At 37.3% G+C, this 19,216-nt stretch overlaps 1 protein-coding gene across 1 annotated transcript in view; it reads right to left on the bottom strand.

Moving 5' to 3' along the window:
* Positions 1–19,216, bottom strand: part of COG3 (component of oligomeric golgi complex 3) — a 70,167-nt gene that overhangs the window by 32,342 nt on the left and 18,609 nt on the right. The window contains exons 8-14 of the mRNA XM_003270050.3: positions 17,952–18,032; positions 13,605–13,648; positions 13,021–13,147; positions 12,310–12,401; positions 11,072–11,211; positions 8,272–8,432; positions 1,357–1,462 (exon numbers count right to left, since the gene is read on the bottom strand). Of these exons, the coding sequence (XP_003270098.1) occupies positions 1,357–1,462; positions 8,272–8,432; positions 11,072–11,211; positions 12,310–12,401; positions 13,021–13,147; positions 13,605–13,648; positions 17,952–18,032 (751 nt within the window). The remainder of the gene's footprint in view (positions 1–1,356; positions 1,463–8,271; positions 8,433–11,071; positions 11,212–12,309; positions 12,402–13,020; positions 13,148–13,604; positions 13,649–17,951; positions 18,033–19,216) is intronic.

Below are 19,216 nucleotides of genomic sequence, written 5' to 3'. Positions count from 1 at the left end.
ATGGACCTTATTCAACCCTCACATCTGAGGTGCCATCAAATTCTACTGATTCAAACTTCTAACCATATCCCTCATCTCTGTATTTCTCTCCATCCCCCCCAACACCATCCTGGTTCAAACCACCTTTATCTTTCAAATGGAAAAATATAACAACTTCCTGATCAGTCTCTACAGTTCTGCCAATAACCCATTACTGCCTCATTGTAATGCCAGTAATGGGTTAAAAAGTAGGCTTTAGTGGGGAAAGAGAAAACGCACAAGTCCGGGGTTGGCAAGACAGAAATGTACTCTTGTCTCTCCAGTACTCATAAAGAGGTATACTAGGACCAAGAGATGTACTAGGACATGGTATGGGTTCTATTGAAGAGGAGGAAATTTCAGCCCTCTGTGGGTCCTCCCTCCTACAGGGCAAGCGTGATAAAATGGCTTTGTCAGATGGGCAATATCCAGCTGCTTGACAGTCTGGATTTAGTGTAGCAACTGTTTATAGAGTAGACTCAGAACACCTGATGATGCCCTTCACCTGGGGATCCTGAGGTAGCTGGGGCTCTTTAAAGCCCATGGAGTTACAGTACCTACCTTCCCAGTCATCCCATGGGGAGCTAGGCTTTAGGGCCACTCTTATAGCTGGGTGGGGAAGGGATGGCTTACTTCCCATCTAGCTTGCTGTCTAGGTCCCTGATGAGTATCCAGGGTGATTCTTGGGACAATTTTGCTCTTTGTATAACATGTACCCTAGTCCAAGCCATTCCACACAACGGTGTCAATAATATTTTATTCCAGTCCCAGACACTCAGTATGTTTACGAAATGCAAATCTGATGGTCCAGTCACCATGATACACTATGCCAGCTAGAAGTCCAAAGGCCATGAGACTATCACATGACATCTATCCCTATCTGGCCTATTTTACCTGCTCCTTCCCCACATACAACCTGGGCCCGAACATACCAAACCACTTGAATTATGCAAAATAGCCATGGTTTTCCATTCCTGCATGCCTTCCTACATTCTATTCTATCTTAAACAAACTTACTTCACCTGGCTCTCTCACACTCTTCATAAAAACATTATAGCTCTCAGACACCACACCCCACATTGAGTCCACCTTCCCACACTCAGAGCTCATCTCCCTTCGCAATTTCCATGCCCCTCATCCATGGTCCAAGGGCACCCTGTGCAAACCATCAGCATCTCACTCACCACTGAATTGTCTGTGGCTTGGCAATCTCCCCCCATAAAGTGTGGGCTCCTCAAAGGCACAAGTTGTTTTTCATGCCTGGGACAGGACAAGTCCTCAGTAAAGGTTTATTAACCCAAATGAATAAATGCTGGCAGTTAAGACATCATAACATACCAGATTTTGTCAGACTGTTAGACTCTCCTTCTTCTAAGTGAACATCTGAAAATGAAGCTTCTGAAGGTACCTTCTTCTGTTCATCTTTCAAACTCTGTGCAATTTGCTGTATAAAGACATCAGAAGGAACGTTATCGTTTTCAGCAGTGTTTGCAACATGAACATGTTCTTTATACAAAGTATATATTTTTTTAACTTCACATTTGGAAACTATTCAGATTTAAGGCTGGATACATTCTGAATATCAGAAATGTTTTTGTTCAAGTAACTGGCCAATCCAAATGACAGGCTTTTTCTTTATGTGATAATAGCTACAGTATGCTATTTTTGAAACAGATATTTTTTAAAAATTAGCATGGACTCACTGCCTAAAGAATATCATACAGTATACAAAGGAGACACCAACTACTAAATTAGTAATGAAAATCCCACTAATTTACATTAATTATAAAGGTGGAAATACACAGAAATGAAGACCTAACAGTCATTTAGTTACTGTCAAAAAGAATGGCCAGTCATAAAAATGAGACAATGGACTTTGGGAATTCCGGGGCAAAGACTGGGAGGCGGGTGAGGCATAAAAGACTCCATATTGGGTACAGTGTACACTGTTTGGGTGACAGGTGCACTAAAGTCTCAGAAATCACCACTAAACAACTTATCCATGTAACCAAAAACCACCTGTATCCAAAAAACTATTGAAATTAAAAAAAAAATTAATGGCCAGAGAATTGATTAGGAAACAGACTCCCCACCACACAGACCAGTCCACTCATTCTGCGTGCAGAAATTGGAAAGTACAGCTAATCCCTAAACGGCATGCAGATGTCACAGCCAGACCACTCTTATACCCCAGTCCCTCACCAAAAGAAAAACAAAGTAAGCATATTTACTGCAAGTGGTTACCCTTAAGCCAAAAGGTCTACTACACAAGGGAGCATCCAGGATACAGGCCATGTAATGACTGAATAAACATACCAAATATACCACTAAATTACAATGTGAGGGAAGCATAGAGAAAACTTTATCACCTAACGTCCTATCAGACACAGCAATTAAAACAGGCATTCTTATCTATAATACAAAAACTGATATTCCTAATGAAGGCCAGGAGGGGAGGAAAAGGAGGGAGCACCATTGGCTAGATCAGGCTGGGAAACAGACCTAGTCTTCATCATACCTGCTTTGTGGCCCTCAAAGTCAAGGCAGCTCCTGCAAATGGACCACCCATCTGCTCCCTGTTGTTATCCGCAATACCAAGACACATAAAGGTAATTCCTGCTATGGACCACAGAAAAGAAACAGCCTCCACTGCCTGCCCTACAAGGGAATCTGATCCCTGCAAGGTTGATTCTGTACATTATTTAAAAAGTAACAACATATAAATAATTAACATAACTAGCCAAAAATACAATAAGTTTAAATAGAAGTCAGAGGAAGAGTTGTGAGTTTAGGAGAACATCCTCAAAACAGGTAAGGGCATATTTCCAGCCTGTTAACTTTAAAACGAACATACCTATTATTACACATTTATCCACCTAGGCATTGAAATAAATTAGGTTAAGTCAAAATGCTGGTGAGGATGTGGAGCAACAGGATTGATCTAGTATACACACGTATTTCTATGCTGTCACCTGAGAGAGCTTAAAAGCAACAATACCCCCGTAGCAATGAGCACACCTAATGCCCAGATCTGTTTCTAATACAATCCTTCAATAAAGGAACCAGCACTCCTTGAAGAAACGGTCGATTCTAGGACAGAGGCAGGAAATATACTGATGCAGCTGAAGTTCTTGCAGTGCCAGGAAATAAGGAAGTTCTCAAAATAAAAAATCTACATAAATGAGTATGTCAAAAGGACATAGGAGCCAACTGAAAGAGCTCCCAGTGGTGAAAGCTGGAGCAGCAAAATGAAGTACCAGTGAACTATAACCCAAAGTATGAATAAATATCCATAAGCCCACACTGACATCAGTAAGTGATTGAATCAACAAATTGCAAAAAGAGACAAATCTCCCTTACAGAAAAGTTCCAAGTATTTACATAGATACTTTGCCCTCAAAAAAGGTAGAGCACAACCCACTCCTTGAGCATGGGTTACACATGGGACTTCCTTCCAAAGAGTACAGTGTGGAAAGTGGAGGAGTAACTGCACGGTGGTGAAACCTGACAATACTACTTCAGCCAGATGGTCAAGTTCAATATCAACAGTGAACATTCATGTTGAAAGGCTGTACCCTTAATATGATGTAATAACAATGGCATTTTACACCACTGTGGTTTTCCTCCCAAAAACCCAAAACACTAGTCTAATCATAAGGGTAACATCAGACGAATTCCAACAAAGGGGCATCATATAAAAAGCTTGAAATACTCATGACAACACTATAAACCAGTTCTCAACACTGCTAAGTCATCAAAAACAAGAAAAGTCTGAAAAACTGTCACAGACAAAAGGAGCCTAAAAAGACATAAAAACTAAGTGCAATGTGGTGTTGTAAATGGGATTCTGGAATAGAATAAGACATGAAAAACACTAAGCAAACCTGAATAAACTATGGACCTTAGTAAATAAATACCAATGAATCACCACTGGTTCATTCATTGTGGCAAATGTATCATACCAACAGAAGATCTTAGTAATAGAAGCAACTGGGTGCAGGGTATATAAAAACTCTGTACCACCTTCTCAATTTTTCTGTAAATCTCAAACTATCTTACAATATAAAGTCTATTTTAAAAATAAAAATAAAAGAAATTAGGACATTTGACATCCAAGAAAAGCAGTCTAAATGGAAACAGGATAGTATCTGAGCCACATCTGACAACTTTAACAACACAGACTGGCACTTTGTGACAAAAGATATGCTGATGAATACAGGATACACTTAGGAAGAAATTATCTTTAATCTATTTTCCACAGATATTTAGGTCTACAGCACTCCTGATATAAACTAATTAAGCAAGATTAGTGTTTAGACCTGGCAAAAATTAGATTACATTTTTTTTAAATTTAATAGCTTACAGATTTCTCAAGATTATATTTTTTTAAAATATGTTAGAAACAGGATGACTTAGCAAAATTATTTCAAGGGACATTTTTTAAACTAACTAGCACCAAAACTGCCTTTGGAATTTTTCAAATAAAATAATCAGGCCTCCAATTTTTTTTTTTTTTTAGGCAGTGTCTCACTCTGTGACCCAGGCTGGAGTACAGTGGCACAGTGACAGCTCACCCCAGCCTCCATCTCCTGGGCTCAGGTGATCCTCCCACCTCTGCCTCCTGAGTAGCTAGGACTACAGCCGCCACCATGCCTGCCTCATTTTTGCATTTTTTGTGTTGCGCTTTCACTGTGTTGTGCATTTTTGTGTTGGGGTTTCACTGTGTTGCGCAGGCTGGTCTTGAACTCCTGGGCTCAAGCGATTCGCCCACCTTGGCTCCCACAGTGCTAGTATTACAGGCGTGAGCCACGGTGCCTGGCCAAGACTATTTTTAAAAAGTCAAATGTTCTGTTTTTAAATATTTCAAGGGTTAAATAAATGACAACAGCCACTGTCTATCATATGACTACCAGCGTTAAGTGCTTTCTGGGTCATTATCTTTACTCTTACAACAATCCTCCAGGGTCAGTACTATGCCTGTTTTACAAATAATTAAACATACTAATAAAAGATAAGAAAGAGCTACTAACTGGGCTGGGATTTGAACCCAGGTCTATCTCACTCTTACATTTCCCCCTACGCCATGCAAATGGCAAACTTACATGGGCAAAAATCTCTAAAGAGATTTGAAATCTGCAGATTTATATTTAGAATCAAATGTCTGACAGCAATCTCATTGTATATCTTAGTAGGATATATTCTAAGAACAAAAGTAGTACAAAAATCTTGAATTAAGTTTGCTATTAGTCATGGCATTAGTGTTATAATTCTGAAACTATTTTGCGTATGTTGTAACTTGAAGCAAATGAGTAAATACATTAGAGGTGCTGGGAGCCAGGGTTTCTTCTGTGGGACTGGAAACACAAATACGAGATATGGGAAAAGGAAGAACCCTGTGGAACTGGACCTGAACTGGAGATTTCAGTATGAACTCATGATATTTTAAAATGTATATTTTCTAGCTCTTTAAAGAGAGCTAGAAGTAATCCACCACTAGAAATGAGCACACCTAATACTCAGATCTTGGTTTCTAAATACCACCCTCTTTCCCCTTAAGGAACCAAGGGTTCCTGGAGAAAGAGCTGACCATAGGTCTGGAGCAAGGAATGTGAAACATTCCTGGAGCAAGGAAAAGGTGAACGCCTGGATCATCTTGTGCAAGAAAACAAAGGACTCTAGATTGACCAAGAAAAAAAGAAAGACGATTCAAATTACTAGAATCATATGGCATTGCAAGGAGCCCAAAACAGCCAAAACAATTTGAAAAAAAAAACAAGAACAAAATAACAAAACTGCTTCCCAAGTACAAAATTTATTACAAAACAATTGTAATCCAGACAGTCTGGTGCTAGCACAAGGATAAGAAATAAAGATGAATGGAATAAACTTGAGAGTCCAAAAACAAAACAAAACAAAACAAAAACAAAAAAACATTCATCTATGGTCAACTGATTTTCAACAAGGGTGCCAAGACCATCCAACAGACAAATACTAGCCTTTTCAATAAATGATGCTGGAACAACTGGATTGCCACATGCAGAAGAATGAAACTGGACCCCTACTTCACATCATATACAATTTCTTGAAATCGCTTGAACCCGGGAGGCGGAAGTTGCAGTGAGCCAAGATGGCGCCACTGCACTCCAGCCTGGGCGAAAAGAGTGAAACTATGTCTCAAAAAAAAAAAAAAAAAAAAGACATCTGAAGGACAAATGGGGAAATTTCAATATGGACTATATATAAATAATATTATTGAATTAATGTTAATTTCCTTAAATACAAAAATGATACTGTGGCTATATGAACAATTGTCTTTATTCTTATGAAATAAGAACTGAAGTACTTAGGAATGAGGAGTCATGATGTCTGCAACTTTCAAATGGCTCAGCAACACACACACACAAAGAGATAAAGTAAATGTGATGAAATATTAACAACTGGTGAATCTGAAAAATAAGTTCTAGATACTTGATGATATTAAGGAACTACACTGTTTTTAGGTGTGATAATTATATTATGGTTGCGTTAAAAATAAAAATGCCCTTAACTTTTTAGAGTTACCTACTGAAAGTTTTCTTTTTAATTTTGTTATTGTTGTTTTGCTTATTTAACCTCTTGACTCGATTTTCTTTTGCTCATTGGTTTCTGCTACTTAGAAGGAGTAACCCAGAATCTATTAACCTTCAGGAGTGTAAAGTTATATTCCGTCCTGCTTAGCCTTCAGTGGTCACACTTTTTTGTTGTTGTTGTTGTTGTTGAGACGGGGTCTGGCTCTGTCACCCAGGCTGGAGTGCAGTGGCGTGATCTCGGCTCCCTGAAACCTCTACCTCCTGGGCTCAAGTAATCTTCCCATCTCAGCCTCCTGAGTAGCTGGGATCACAGGAGCACACCACCACACCTGGTTAATTTTTGTATTTTTAGTAGAGATGGGGTTTCTTGCCATGTTGCCCAGGCTGGTCTCGAACTCCTGAGATTAAGTGATCCTCCCACCTCAGCCTCTCAAAGTGCTGTGATTACAGGCATGAGCCACTATTCCCGGCCTGAAGTATTTACTAATTGAAATCATGTTTGGAATTTGCTTTAAAATAATTAATGGGGGTGAAAAGGAGTATAAAAAGTCTAGCCATGTTGAAGCTGAGGTAATGGTACCTAAGAGTTCATCATATTACAATTTCTACTTTTGCTTATATTTGAAAATTTCCATTTAAAAAGTTCTAATTCTGTTTCAATACTAATATCTTAGGCATTATTTAAAGTCTGTCCAGAGTGCAAAGAAAATGAAGACATATATGGAACTGAAAGATCAGGAAGATAAACCCAAGTCTTCAAACCATAAACTGGACACTTGTACGGTATAATTTTGAGGAGACGGCCTCCAGGGTTTTTATGAGAGAGCATGACACACGGTTACATCATCACCATCAACCTGGTGGCTCCTACATCATCGACCTTCTACTATGCCACTTATTCAAAAAAAAGAGAAATCACAGGAATCACTAATTCAATTTTAAAATTGAGAATGTGTATTTCCTGCCAATGGGAAGAGAATGGAATAGAATGTTTATAAAACCTAACTTGAAGGGGCCGGGTGCGGTGGCTCACGCCAGTAATCCCAGCACCTTGGGAGGCTGAGGTGGGTGGATCACGAGGTCAGGAGATTGAGACCATCCTGGCTAACGCAGTGAAACCCCGTCTCTACTAAAAATATAAAAAATTAGCCGGCTGTGGTGGCGGGCGCCTGTAGTCCCAGCTACTCGGGAGGCTGAGGCAGGAGAATGGCGCAAACCCATGAGGCAGAGGTTGTGGTGAGCCGAGATCGCGCCACTGTACTCCAGCCTGGGTGACAGAGTGAGACACCATCTCAAAAAACAAAAAACAAAACAAAACAAAACAAAAAACATAACTGGAAGGAAAGAAAACCTAACAAACTATTTTTAATTCTTTTAAATTTTATCTCCTTTAATTTTTATAGCAAACTTATCTTGATTTTACATTTTGAGGAAGAATTAAAAAGAAAAATCCCATTTTAACTAGTAAAAAACATCTAGGCTAGGCACAGTGGCTCATGCCTGTAATCCCAGCACTTGGGAGGCTGAGGCAGGTGGATCACTTGAGCTCAGGAGTTCGAGACCAGCCTGGGCAACAAGGGGAGACCCTATCTCTATTTTAATATATATATTTTAAAAATAATAATAAATAAAACATCTAAAAGCTGTGTGGGGGCAGACGGGAGATCAAGTAAGGAGATCCTACCTCCATCATGACTAACTTATCGGGATATGCCAGATCTCCAGGAGCTGGTTTATAGCCCGTGATGTCCGTCTGAATATAGATGTGGGTTCGGTAGACGAGTCGCTCCTGTACATCTTCTAACATCTGCTTAACTCCAGCTGCAAATGCCCCCAGTTGCTCAGCTGATAAAAAAAGTGCAATCATCCATTCTTTTAGATTTAGAAAAACACTTTCTTTTAAACAAGCAAAGATGTTACTAAATTGTTCAGAAACAGTACGAACCACTTTTGCTTCAGAGGCTGTGATTGTATTCTATTTCAGCATGACTCAATGAGCTTGGAAAAGTTTAATGAACGTCTTTCAATTTCCTCAACTTTAAAACTGGGCAGTACTCTGTTTATATTATTAATATGAATAATAAAATCTGAATTTTAAGAGTGCTTTGCTCTTTAAAAGTTATTTCATATAGCTTCAGACCAAGCCTAAGAAATTGCTAAGGTAGCTTATTAACTGGGCTATCATCATCCCCATTTTACAAACAAATTGAGTACCATAGATATTAAATGCCTTGTTAACATTTTCACTGAGAAAAGTAAAAAGTAAAATAAAGTATGAGTTTACATAGTATTTATTTCTAAGATGCCATCAGCAAGGCACAGGGGCTCACGCCTATAATCCCAGCATTTTGGGAGGCAGGCAGATGACTTGAGCCCAGGAGTTCAAGATCGGCCAGCCTGAGTAACATGGCAAAACTCCATCTCCATAAAAATACAAAAAATTAGCCAGGCGTGGTGGTGCGCATCTGTAGTCTCATCTACTTGAGAGGCTGAGCTGGGAATCACCTGAGCTGGGAATCACCTGAGCCTGGGAAGTTGAGGCTGCAGTGAGCTGTGATCATGCCACTGCACTCCAGCCTGGGCAACAGAGTAAGACCCTGTCTCAAAAATAATAAATAAATAAATAAAAAAGATGCCATCCATGTTAAGACACACTAGTAATCCTGTAACAGCCTTCCAAAAGATAGGGGGTTAAAGATAACACACAATCACATTAGGCGAGGCACGGTGGCTCATACCTATAATCCCAGCACTTTGGGAGGCGCAGGTAGGATGATCACTGGAGTCCAGGCGTTCAAGCCCAGCCTAGGCAACACAGTGAGACCCTATCTCTATTTAAAAACAAAGAGGCCAGGTGCAGTGGCTCATGCCTGTAATCCCAGCACTTTGGGAGGCCGAGGCGGGTGGATCATGAGGTCAAGAGATCGAGACCATCCTGGCCAACATGGTGAAACCCCATCCCTACTAAAAATACAAAAATCAGTTGGGCATGGTGGTGCGTACCTGTAGTCCCAGCTACTCAGGAGGCTGAGGCAGGAGAATCACTTGAACCCGGCAGGCAGAGGCTGCAGTGAGCCGAGATCGCACCACTGCACAGAGCGAGACTCCGTCTCAAAAAAAAAAGAAAAGAAAAAAAATCACATTAATTTTGGCCAGGTGCAGTGGCCACACCTGTAATCCCAGCACTTTGAGAGGCCAAGGAGGGCAGACTGCTTGAGTCCAGGAGCTCAAGACTGGCCTGGGCAACATGGCAAAACCCCCTCTCTACAAAAGAAATATAAAAATAGCTGGGCGTGGTGGCATGCACCTGTAGTCTCAGCTCCTCAAGAGACTGAGGTGGGAGATCACTTGACCCCGGTAGGCAGAGGTTGTAGTGAGCCGAGATCGTGCCACTGCACTCCAGCCTGGATGACAAGAGTGAGACCCCCCAACTCAAAAACCAAAACAAAACAAAAAAAACATAAGAATTTTAAAATCAGAAGCAATAAAAAATTTAGAAGCAGTAAAATGTGAGAAAATGAATGAGTTAAATGCAATTGAGTAACTTTGGAAGAGTAACAAATTCAGTGTCTCAATGAAAGCCAAAGTGAGGACAATAAATTCTGTGAGTAGAATAATTACTTGAAGGGTTTTTTTTTTTTTTTTTAAGACAGAGTCTTGCTGTTGTTGCCTGGGCTGGAGTGTAATGGCACAATCTCAGCTCACTGTAACCTCCCCCTCCCAGGTTCCAGCAATTCTCCTGCCTAAGCCTCCCGAGTAGTTGAGATTATAGGCACCTGCCACCAGGCCTGGCTAATTTTTGTATTTTTAGTAGAGATGGGGTTTCACCATGTTGGCCAGGCTGTTCTCGAACTCCTGACCTCAGGTGATCCACCCACCTCGGCTTCCCAAAGTGCTGGGATTACGGGCATGAGCCAGTATGCCCGGCCTAAAGGGTATTTTTTAAAGGTACCTAGGTACTATTAGGAAAATCATGTTCTCTATGACAATCAAATCAAATACTGAAGAATATAACAGATGGACAAAGTAGAGCTATTCCAGAGAACCGCTTTTCTTTATTTGTAATTTCAAAACAGATCAAATATTATTATGAATATACACAAAAACAATTCCTGTTTTTTAATCAAAAGTATACAATATATTCAATTATTTATTTATGTATTTTGTATTCTGGTAACAGTGTGCTAGAAATGCCTAACCCAAAAGTAATGATGTGTTCTATCTGGATTCCAGATGCCAGAAAGAAAACTTGACTATAATTATTTTATTACTAATTTTACCCAGATTTTAAGATTCTTTCCCTATCTGATTGTGTCTTTAGTGACAGAATAAGGTGCAACTTCATTCAAGAAGGGGTAAGGCATCAAGCCAAGCTTCAAAAATATTAAATGTATGTATTTAGCGGGGTGAGGGAAGAAACACTTTTTTTTTCAAATTCATTGAGCCAGTGATATAACTTAAAATGATCATTTCTACTCATTTACCATTGTTCTGCACATGATCTTCAAGCACCTCATTTTTAAGAATCCCACAAAGTTCCGACAGAGTCTCTAAGTGAATAACATGAATGATCAATGGCCTGAAGACATCATACAATGACACACACAGTTTCTCCAAAAGCTCACTAAAATGAAAGAATAAAAATGTCTATTAGTAGTAGTTTTTTCAGGATTTTCTAATAGTTTAGAAATCCTCATTGATTTCTTCCACTCAATAAGAACAATAAGTATCTACTGGAAAATAGTATCTGAGGACGTTACAGAATGATAAGAGAAAAGCTGAAAGTAATTCTAGAAACAGTTTTTGCTTTAAAAGCTCAGAATCAAGCAATCCACAGCAGTCAATTCAAAGTAGCTACCCCCAAACAAAAGTCAACCTATTACAACTTTTATCTATTTCAGCAACAATTTTCTATATGTCCTTTCAAAAACAACAAAAAGTATTTCAGAAGACTTAATTACCTTTTATATTCTACTTCACTATCAATCAAATGGTAACTTTTTCCCCCAGGAAAGACAAGTTTAAAATTATTGAATACTTATAGATTTAGATAAATAAAATTCAAAGTACTTTGGTCATATGCCAAGTATTTTGAGAAATTTTAAACATTTAAAAAGAAAAACTTAAGTTGTCTCTATGCTTCATACTGTCAATGGTACTCTTCTATACACGGTATTTCATCAAAAGTGATCACTTCAACTAAAACCATAAAATACTTTTCTCTTCCTCATTACAAGAGTCATAAGCTTGGAATGTTTGTAAGAGTCAAAAGAGTGAACATGAAGAAACCAAAAGTGACTAACAGTGGATCTGAAAGACATTTTGAGAAAAATAAAGAAAAGGTTATTAAATAGTATCTGTATTTTTAAATCTTTTCATTAGTTAGAATCAGAGAATTTTTTAACTAGAAGGAATTATTGTACTTAGTGGAGACAAGGGGATCTAGATCCCGAGGCTACAGAATTCTGTATAGATTTCTTTCTATCACACCATAATATCTAAATAATTACATTACAAATAATACAAAAGCATGTAAGTTGCACATTTTAGAAAATAACTTTTAAGAAAATATCTGTCCCACCCAACAATATTCTGTTCACAGACACACACAAGTTAAATCATTCTCCAGTTAATGATAGAATACTCCTATAATATACTGATTCATTATGGCCATTAGCAAGTTAAATTTTATGAATAAGAGTTAGATTCCATGTCCACCTACTCTAATTTTGACGTTGGTTTTGTGAAAAATTCATTGTAAAGTTGGTGTTCATCCTGGCAGACATGAACCATGAAGGCACAGCCACTACGAACCTGCAGTAAACAAACACACACCACCTACAGTTAAAGACACACAACATTTCTGATGTTTATGAAACAAAGCCTACACTTTATGTGCAGAGATTACACATACATACTCTTAAAACATCTTACTGAGGAACAGAAAATGGTTGGTTTTCGATAGATGACTGCATAATGAGATTATAGGTGACTTTTATTTTCTTGATGCTTTAGTTTCTAAACTTTTCATAATAAACACAAATTACTTTTCTAGTTCAAAAGCATTTCAAAAAAGAGCTCTTATGCATTTTTATAGTAAAAAAATTTATAGTATGAATAACATTACACTAAACAAAAAAGCACTTCTGCAGCAAAAGCTAAATTGTTAATATAAATCTACAAACTTTGAAATCTCATTTTTCAAGAACAATACTTATTTGTGAATCTTCTTATCTCAAAAAATAAGTAAAAAATGAGAGTATTTTGCAAAGGTGAATAAGGCTAATTACCAAACTAGATTTGTCATAATGAAAAACATGCTTTTTTAGTTAACTATGGGCACCAAAACTTATTTAACCAAGTATAGTTTCTAGGATATCAACATAACTCAAGAGGAAGATTTAACATTAAACCAAAACAAGTAGAAACTTACCAAGGCACAGTGATCTCTATTATTTTGGCTGGTTAACTCTGCAACAGTGCAAGCAATACTAGGGCCCAAAAGGAGCTCCCGCTGATCAAGGTAACACTGGTGGATATCATTTAGCAGTTGTTGGTATCTGACAGAAAGCAAATGAGATTAAACTTTTCATTTCAGATACGTAAACTAAATTTCATCTTAAATCCCAGTGTAGGTTGCCAAACCTCTTTTAAAGCTATAACGGTCACCTCTCATTTGCCCACGTTAACTATTTAATACTAGAAATACAGACATAAAACAAAAGCAAACCATAATGAACTGTGACGCCATAAGCTTTATCTTTTAAAGAAAGCTTTCTTTTCCAAGAATAGGAACCCCACATCTGCCCAAATAAGAAGGAAATCCTAGTATGGGAAAAACTGCTGTCACGTAAACTTGCTAAGTCTGTGACCTTGCTCCCCAAAATAAGCTGTATGTTACAAGAACAAGCTGGAAGGCAATTGCTCATACAATATCAGAGATAAAACCAGATTTGGAAAAACAGTACTACAAGACAAAGGTTCATGTGGAAATCAGATTAACTTCTAGGTACTTACTCAGGTATTTTTTCAGATCGTAGTTCTATTTGTTCAATAAGAGTCTGCAAAGTAAGAAAAAAATGCATTAAAAAACCATCTCTGTTATATTATCCATTACTTTCTGATTATAATATTAATTGTATCACATACTCAGAAAAACTGTAAATATAAGAAAGTTAAAAATCATAAAAATCACTTATACCAAAAATTCATCACAGCATTTCAGTATATTTTCTTTCAGTTTTTTTATATCCACAGTTCCTATATTTTTCTTTTTAAGTAAAACTGTAATTATACTACATATTCTGCTTTATAATCTGTTTTTTAAAAATTAACATTATTTCATAAACATTTTCCTATGATTAAATACTTTTCAATACTAGATGAAAATGTATAGAAGGCCTTAGCATAGTACCTGGTACCTAGTCAACATTCAATGAATCATTGTAAGCCTGATTTAAAACATTATCCTAAAAGGCTACATAATATCCCATTTCTACTGATATCTAGGTTGTTTCTGAAGAATCAGAGCCCATTTGTGAAGAGCCTTGAGTGAAACTAGAGGGTTCCAGCACCTGCTCCTTAGTAGCTGTTTGAGCCCAGGCAAGCTGGTTCACTTCTGAGATTCCACTCCCTACTGTATAAAACTGGTGTAATAGCACCTACCTTCCAGGTGGGGACCCCAAAACACCAGGTCAAAAGAGGTATGTATTTTTATGGGCTTTTGGTCTATTCTCCTAAACTGTTTTTTAGAAAATAATCCAATTACATTCCTATCAGCAGTATTGCCTGTCTCATAAATCCTCAGAAGCACTGACCATAATCTGCCAATTTATGACAGACAAAAGTCACCCAGCCTTAACTTGCATATATTTTCCACTAAGTGAATATATTCACTTAGAATATATTATTTTGGTAATGTTATAGAGTAAAAAGCTTACTATTTTTTCAAATATTTAGCAAATCTTCCCAATACCATGTAGAAAACTCCAGTCCTTCCTTTTTTATTTGGGATGTTTCTTAATATATTAAGTACCACAACTTTCCATTCCAATCTGTCAGTGAATGCTTGAATCAATGACACTGTATTTTTCAAAATTTTCTTCTTTAGTCTTGCCTATTTACCAGATAAAGTTTAGAATTATGCAAAAAAAAAATCCATTGGAATTTCTGCTAGGAGTACATTCTAACCAACAAATTACTCTGGGAGAAAGTGACATTTTAAAAATTAAATCACCCCAACCAGGAAGAAGATGGGCTTACCATTTATTCAGTCTTTTATAATTTTCTGTCTAGTTTTGTCATTTTCTTCATCCTTATATTTGTTAAGGTTACTGCTAGGTAAGTATTTTATGCTTTTTGTCACTGATATAAATGGGACCCCATCACATATATTAATTTGTTACTAATGGTATGTAGGAAAGCCACTGATAACTATATAATCATTTTATAATCACCCACCACCCTGAGCCCTCTCATCTATACCTTTTCTTTTCTAATCAAATTTTTATCATTAGTATTTGGCTAATAAGCAAAAGCAATCAATCAGGCACAATCTCAATCTCATGCCATAAACTGACATCCAGTTAGACATCTGTTAGACATCTAGGTTGTACACATATTCCACATATATATTCTATAAACAAAACTAAGTTTCTCCCATTTAAAAAAAAAATTCCTTTAAACTGGCTGGCTTTTTTTTTTTTTTTGAGGCTGGGTCTCACTTTGTCAAAAAAAATTCCTTTCAACTGGCTGGCTTTTTTTTTTTTTTGGGACAGAGTCTCACTTTGTCATCCAGGCTGGAGTGCAGTGGTGCTATCTTGGCTCACTGCATCCTTGACTTCCTGGGTTCAAGCAATCCTCCCACCTCAGCCTCCCAAGTAGCCAGACCACAGGTGCACGCCACCATGTCCAGCTAATTTTTGTAATTTTGGTACAGACAGGGTTTCGTCATGTTGCCCAGGCTGGTCTCCAACTCCTAAACTCAAGGGATCCGCCCTCCTTGGCCTCCCAATGTACTAGGATTGCAGGTGTGAGCCACTGTGCCCAGCCATCAACTGGCTGACTTTCAAGACAGAAACAAGCAAGGAAGTGAAGTCAGTCAGCAAAAGTAGATTATTTCTAGAAACTTCACAATGAGTAGAAAGAATATATATGCACCAGCTTCAGTTAAATGTATCTCAGATATGTTATAAAATATAACATATATTGATCTTTGCCCCCCCATGCTATTAATCAAAATAAATACATCATGGATTCCTGCTACGCAGAATGAATAAGGCACATACTCAACCTCATGAAATATCCTACCAATGCATTAATTCACCCCCTAATCTCATCTGGATTACTGCATAATCTTCCTTAGTAATGAGGCCTCCCTGTCTCAAATCTCTCTTAACCATAATCCATTTTTTATATTGCATCCTTAATCTTTTTTATTAATACATAATTGCACATATTTATGGGGTACATGTGATATTTTGATACATGGATACAATGTGTTATGATCAAATCAGAGTGTTTAGAGTATCCACCACCTCAAACATGTATTATTTCTTTGTGCAGGAAAAATTTCAAATCTTCCCTTTTAGCTATTTTGAAATATAAAATAAATTGTTAACTACAGTCATCCTACTACACTACTGAACACTAGAACTTATTTCTATTAAACTGTACATTTATACCCATTAACCAACCTCTCCACCTCCCCTCCACCCAACCCATCCCAGCCTCTGGTATCTATCATTCTACTCTCTACCTCCACAAGACCAACTTTTTTAGTTCCCACATGAGTGAAAACATACAATATTTGTCTTTCTGTGCCTGGCTTATTTTACTAACTTAATGACCTCTAGTTCCATTCATGTTGCTGCAAATGACAGGATTTCATTTTTTGTTACAGCTGAATAGTATCTTATTGTTTATATATACCACATTTTCTTTATCCATTCATCCACTGATTGACACTTAGGTTGATTCCGTATCTTTACTATTCCGAGTAGTGCTGCAATCAACACAAGTATCCCTTTGATATACTGATTTCCTTGCCTTTGGATAAATACCCAGTAGAGGTATTGCTGGATAGTATGACAGCTCTATTTTTAGTTTTTTGAGAAATCTCCATACTGTTTTCCATAACAGCTGTACTAATTTACATTCCCACCAACAGTGTATAAGAATTTCCTTTTCTCTGCATCCTCACCAGCATTTATTTTATGTCTTCTTGATAACAGCCATTCTAACTGGGGTGAGATGACATCTCACTTAGTTTTTATTTACATTTCCCTGATGATTAGTGATGTTGAACATTTTTTCATATAACTGTTGGCCATCTGTATAGTCTCCTTCTGGGAAATGTCTACTCAGCCTCTTTGCCTACTTTTTAATGGGATTATTTGGGGTCTTCTTCTGTTAAGTTCCTTGTATATTCTGAACATTAGTCCCTTGTCAGATGAATAGTTGTAAATGTTTTCTATCATTCTACAGGTTGTCTCTTCACTCTGGTGATTGTTTCCTTTGTTGGGCAGAAGCTTTTAAGATTATTATAGTCCCATTTGTCTATTTTTGTTTTTGTTGCCTATGCTTTTGAAGTTTTAGCCATAAAATCTTGGCCTAGACCAATGTCCTAAAATATTTCCCCTATGTTTTCTTCTAGTAGTTTTATAGTTTCAGATCTTCAGTCTTTAATCCATTTTCTTCTGATTTTTGTATGTAGCGAGAGACAGAGGTCTAGTTTCATTTTTCTGCATATGAATATCTAGTTTCCCCAGCAATCATCCTTTCCCCACAAAATGTTCTTGGTGCTTTTATCAAAAATCGGTTGGCTGAAAATGCATGCATTTATTTCTGAGTTCTCTATTCTGTTCCATTGGTTTACATGTCTGTTTGGCAAATCTGACCAAATAACTCCTCTGTTTAAGATACCACTTCATTGGTTCTCTACTTTTCCTACATTAGCACAACACGTAACATTCCTCATGAGAGAGTCTTTGAAGCATAAAGATCTCTCCCAAAATGTATGTCTTTTATGTCTCCTACAACCTTCACTATATGTGCTGTTCTCTTTATCAAAACACCTTACTGGTCCCTTCAAGACCACCAGCCAAGCGTTTAAAACCCATCTATCATCTTCATCTAGAAACCGTGCCTGAGCATCATAGGAAAAGCTAGATGCTTCCTGCTCTGTGGACTTCAAGAACCTAGACACAACACTAAGATACACTGCTATAATGTGGAAGGACAATGTCGACCTTTCATTCAAGTTCACTTCCTCGGTATAAACAAAGAGCCTAACATACAACAGTACTTCAAAAGGGCAGATGAACAAATTTCATAGCAATGTCCTAGTTATGTCAATAGACTTACTCTGACTTTGGGTGCAGCAGCTCGAAATTTCACATAAAATAATGTGAAGGCATTGTCTGCATTAGGTACAGATGAAGGATCCTAAAGAAACATGGAGGAGGATAAGGAAGGAAGATAATTAGCAAACAAATAATTGAGAAAACCCAACAGCAACCATTTCCTATGGCTACTGCTTGGCCTGTATACCAATCAAAGCTTAGGGAGAAAAATCTCAGGAAGATTAAATATTATTATGGCTACACATGAGAAATAATTAAATGGAACTGTCATCCCTCTCTCCTTTATAGTTAAAATTAACCTTAAATTATTTAAATTTTGGTGGTAAACAGATCTGAATTGAGATTCACATTCTGCCACTCACTGAATGTAGGACACTGGCCCAAGTACTTCATCCCTCTAATACTCAGTGCATCCATTAAACTCCTAAAGGCTTGGTGCAGCTCAGTAGCAAAGCACTAGCACATAATAGGTACCAGTCTTTATGAGCTATTAGTTTCCTAAACTTACTGAAAATTTTGCAAAATAAAAAAATATATAGGTTAGTTGGTATATCAGCTAAGAACAATGTGAACAGTAAAAATGCAAGCCAAACGTCACAAGCTTTGAATGGAAAGTTCAAGAAGACACTCCACATTCTTTAGAAAGTAAGCTTAAAAACCAAAACATAACGTTTATGGATTTTATTTTCTTAGGAAAGGAATATTTTCAATGACCATCTTAGCTTATTCTACTCTTATTTTCTAACCTTACACTCTGTTAATTTTCCACCTAGAATCAACTACAATCCGTAATTAACTAATTGATTTGCTTCTTTCTGTACTGGTTATTTCTTTTGAATATAAGCTCCATGAGGGCAGGGACCTTATTAGCTCCTCTTTGTTTCTATACAATTCCTAATATAATATCGAGCATTAGGCAGTGCTCAATAAAAATGTCTGCTAAATATAGAAAAGTTGAAAAATACAAAAAAGGGTAAAGAAGAAAATTTAAATTATGCATTATGAGATGCATAATTATGAATATGAATATGAATATGCTTCAAAAGCATATTAACCCACCACTCAGACAGAGCCACTTTTATGATTTTGGTATATTTCCTTCTGATATTTTCATGAAAAAGATAGAAAAGGAATGTTTTAAGAGACAATTTGTATCTTATTATTCATCATATAGTACTGAATACTTCTCACACTATTAAACATTATTTGAAAATAACATTTGCAAGGGATATTTATAACATAGTCATTTTTCCCTACTATAAATAA

This window comes from Nomascus leucogenys, chromosome 5 (genome assembly GCF_006542625.1).
Source record: "Nomascus leucogenys isolate Asia chromosome 5, Asia_NLE_v1, whole genome shotgun sequence".
NCBI classification, from domain to species: domain Eukaryota; kingdom Metazoa; phylum Chordata; class Mammalia; order Primates; family Hylobatidae; genus Nomascus; species Nomascus leucogenys.
The sequence above is the reverse complement of the archived record's forward strand: the minus strand, read 5'-3'. Positions and strand labels throughout refer to the sequence as shown.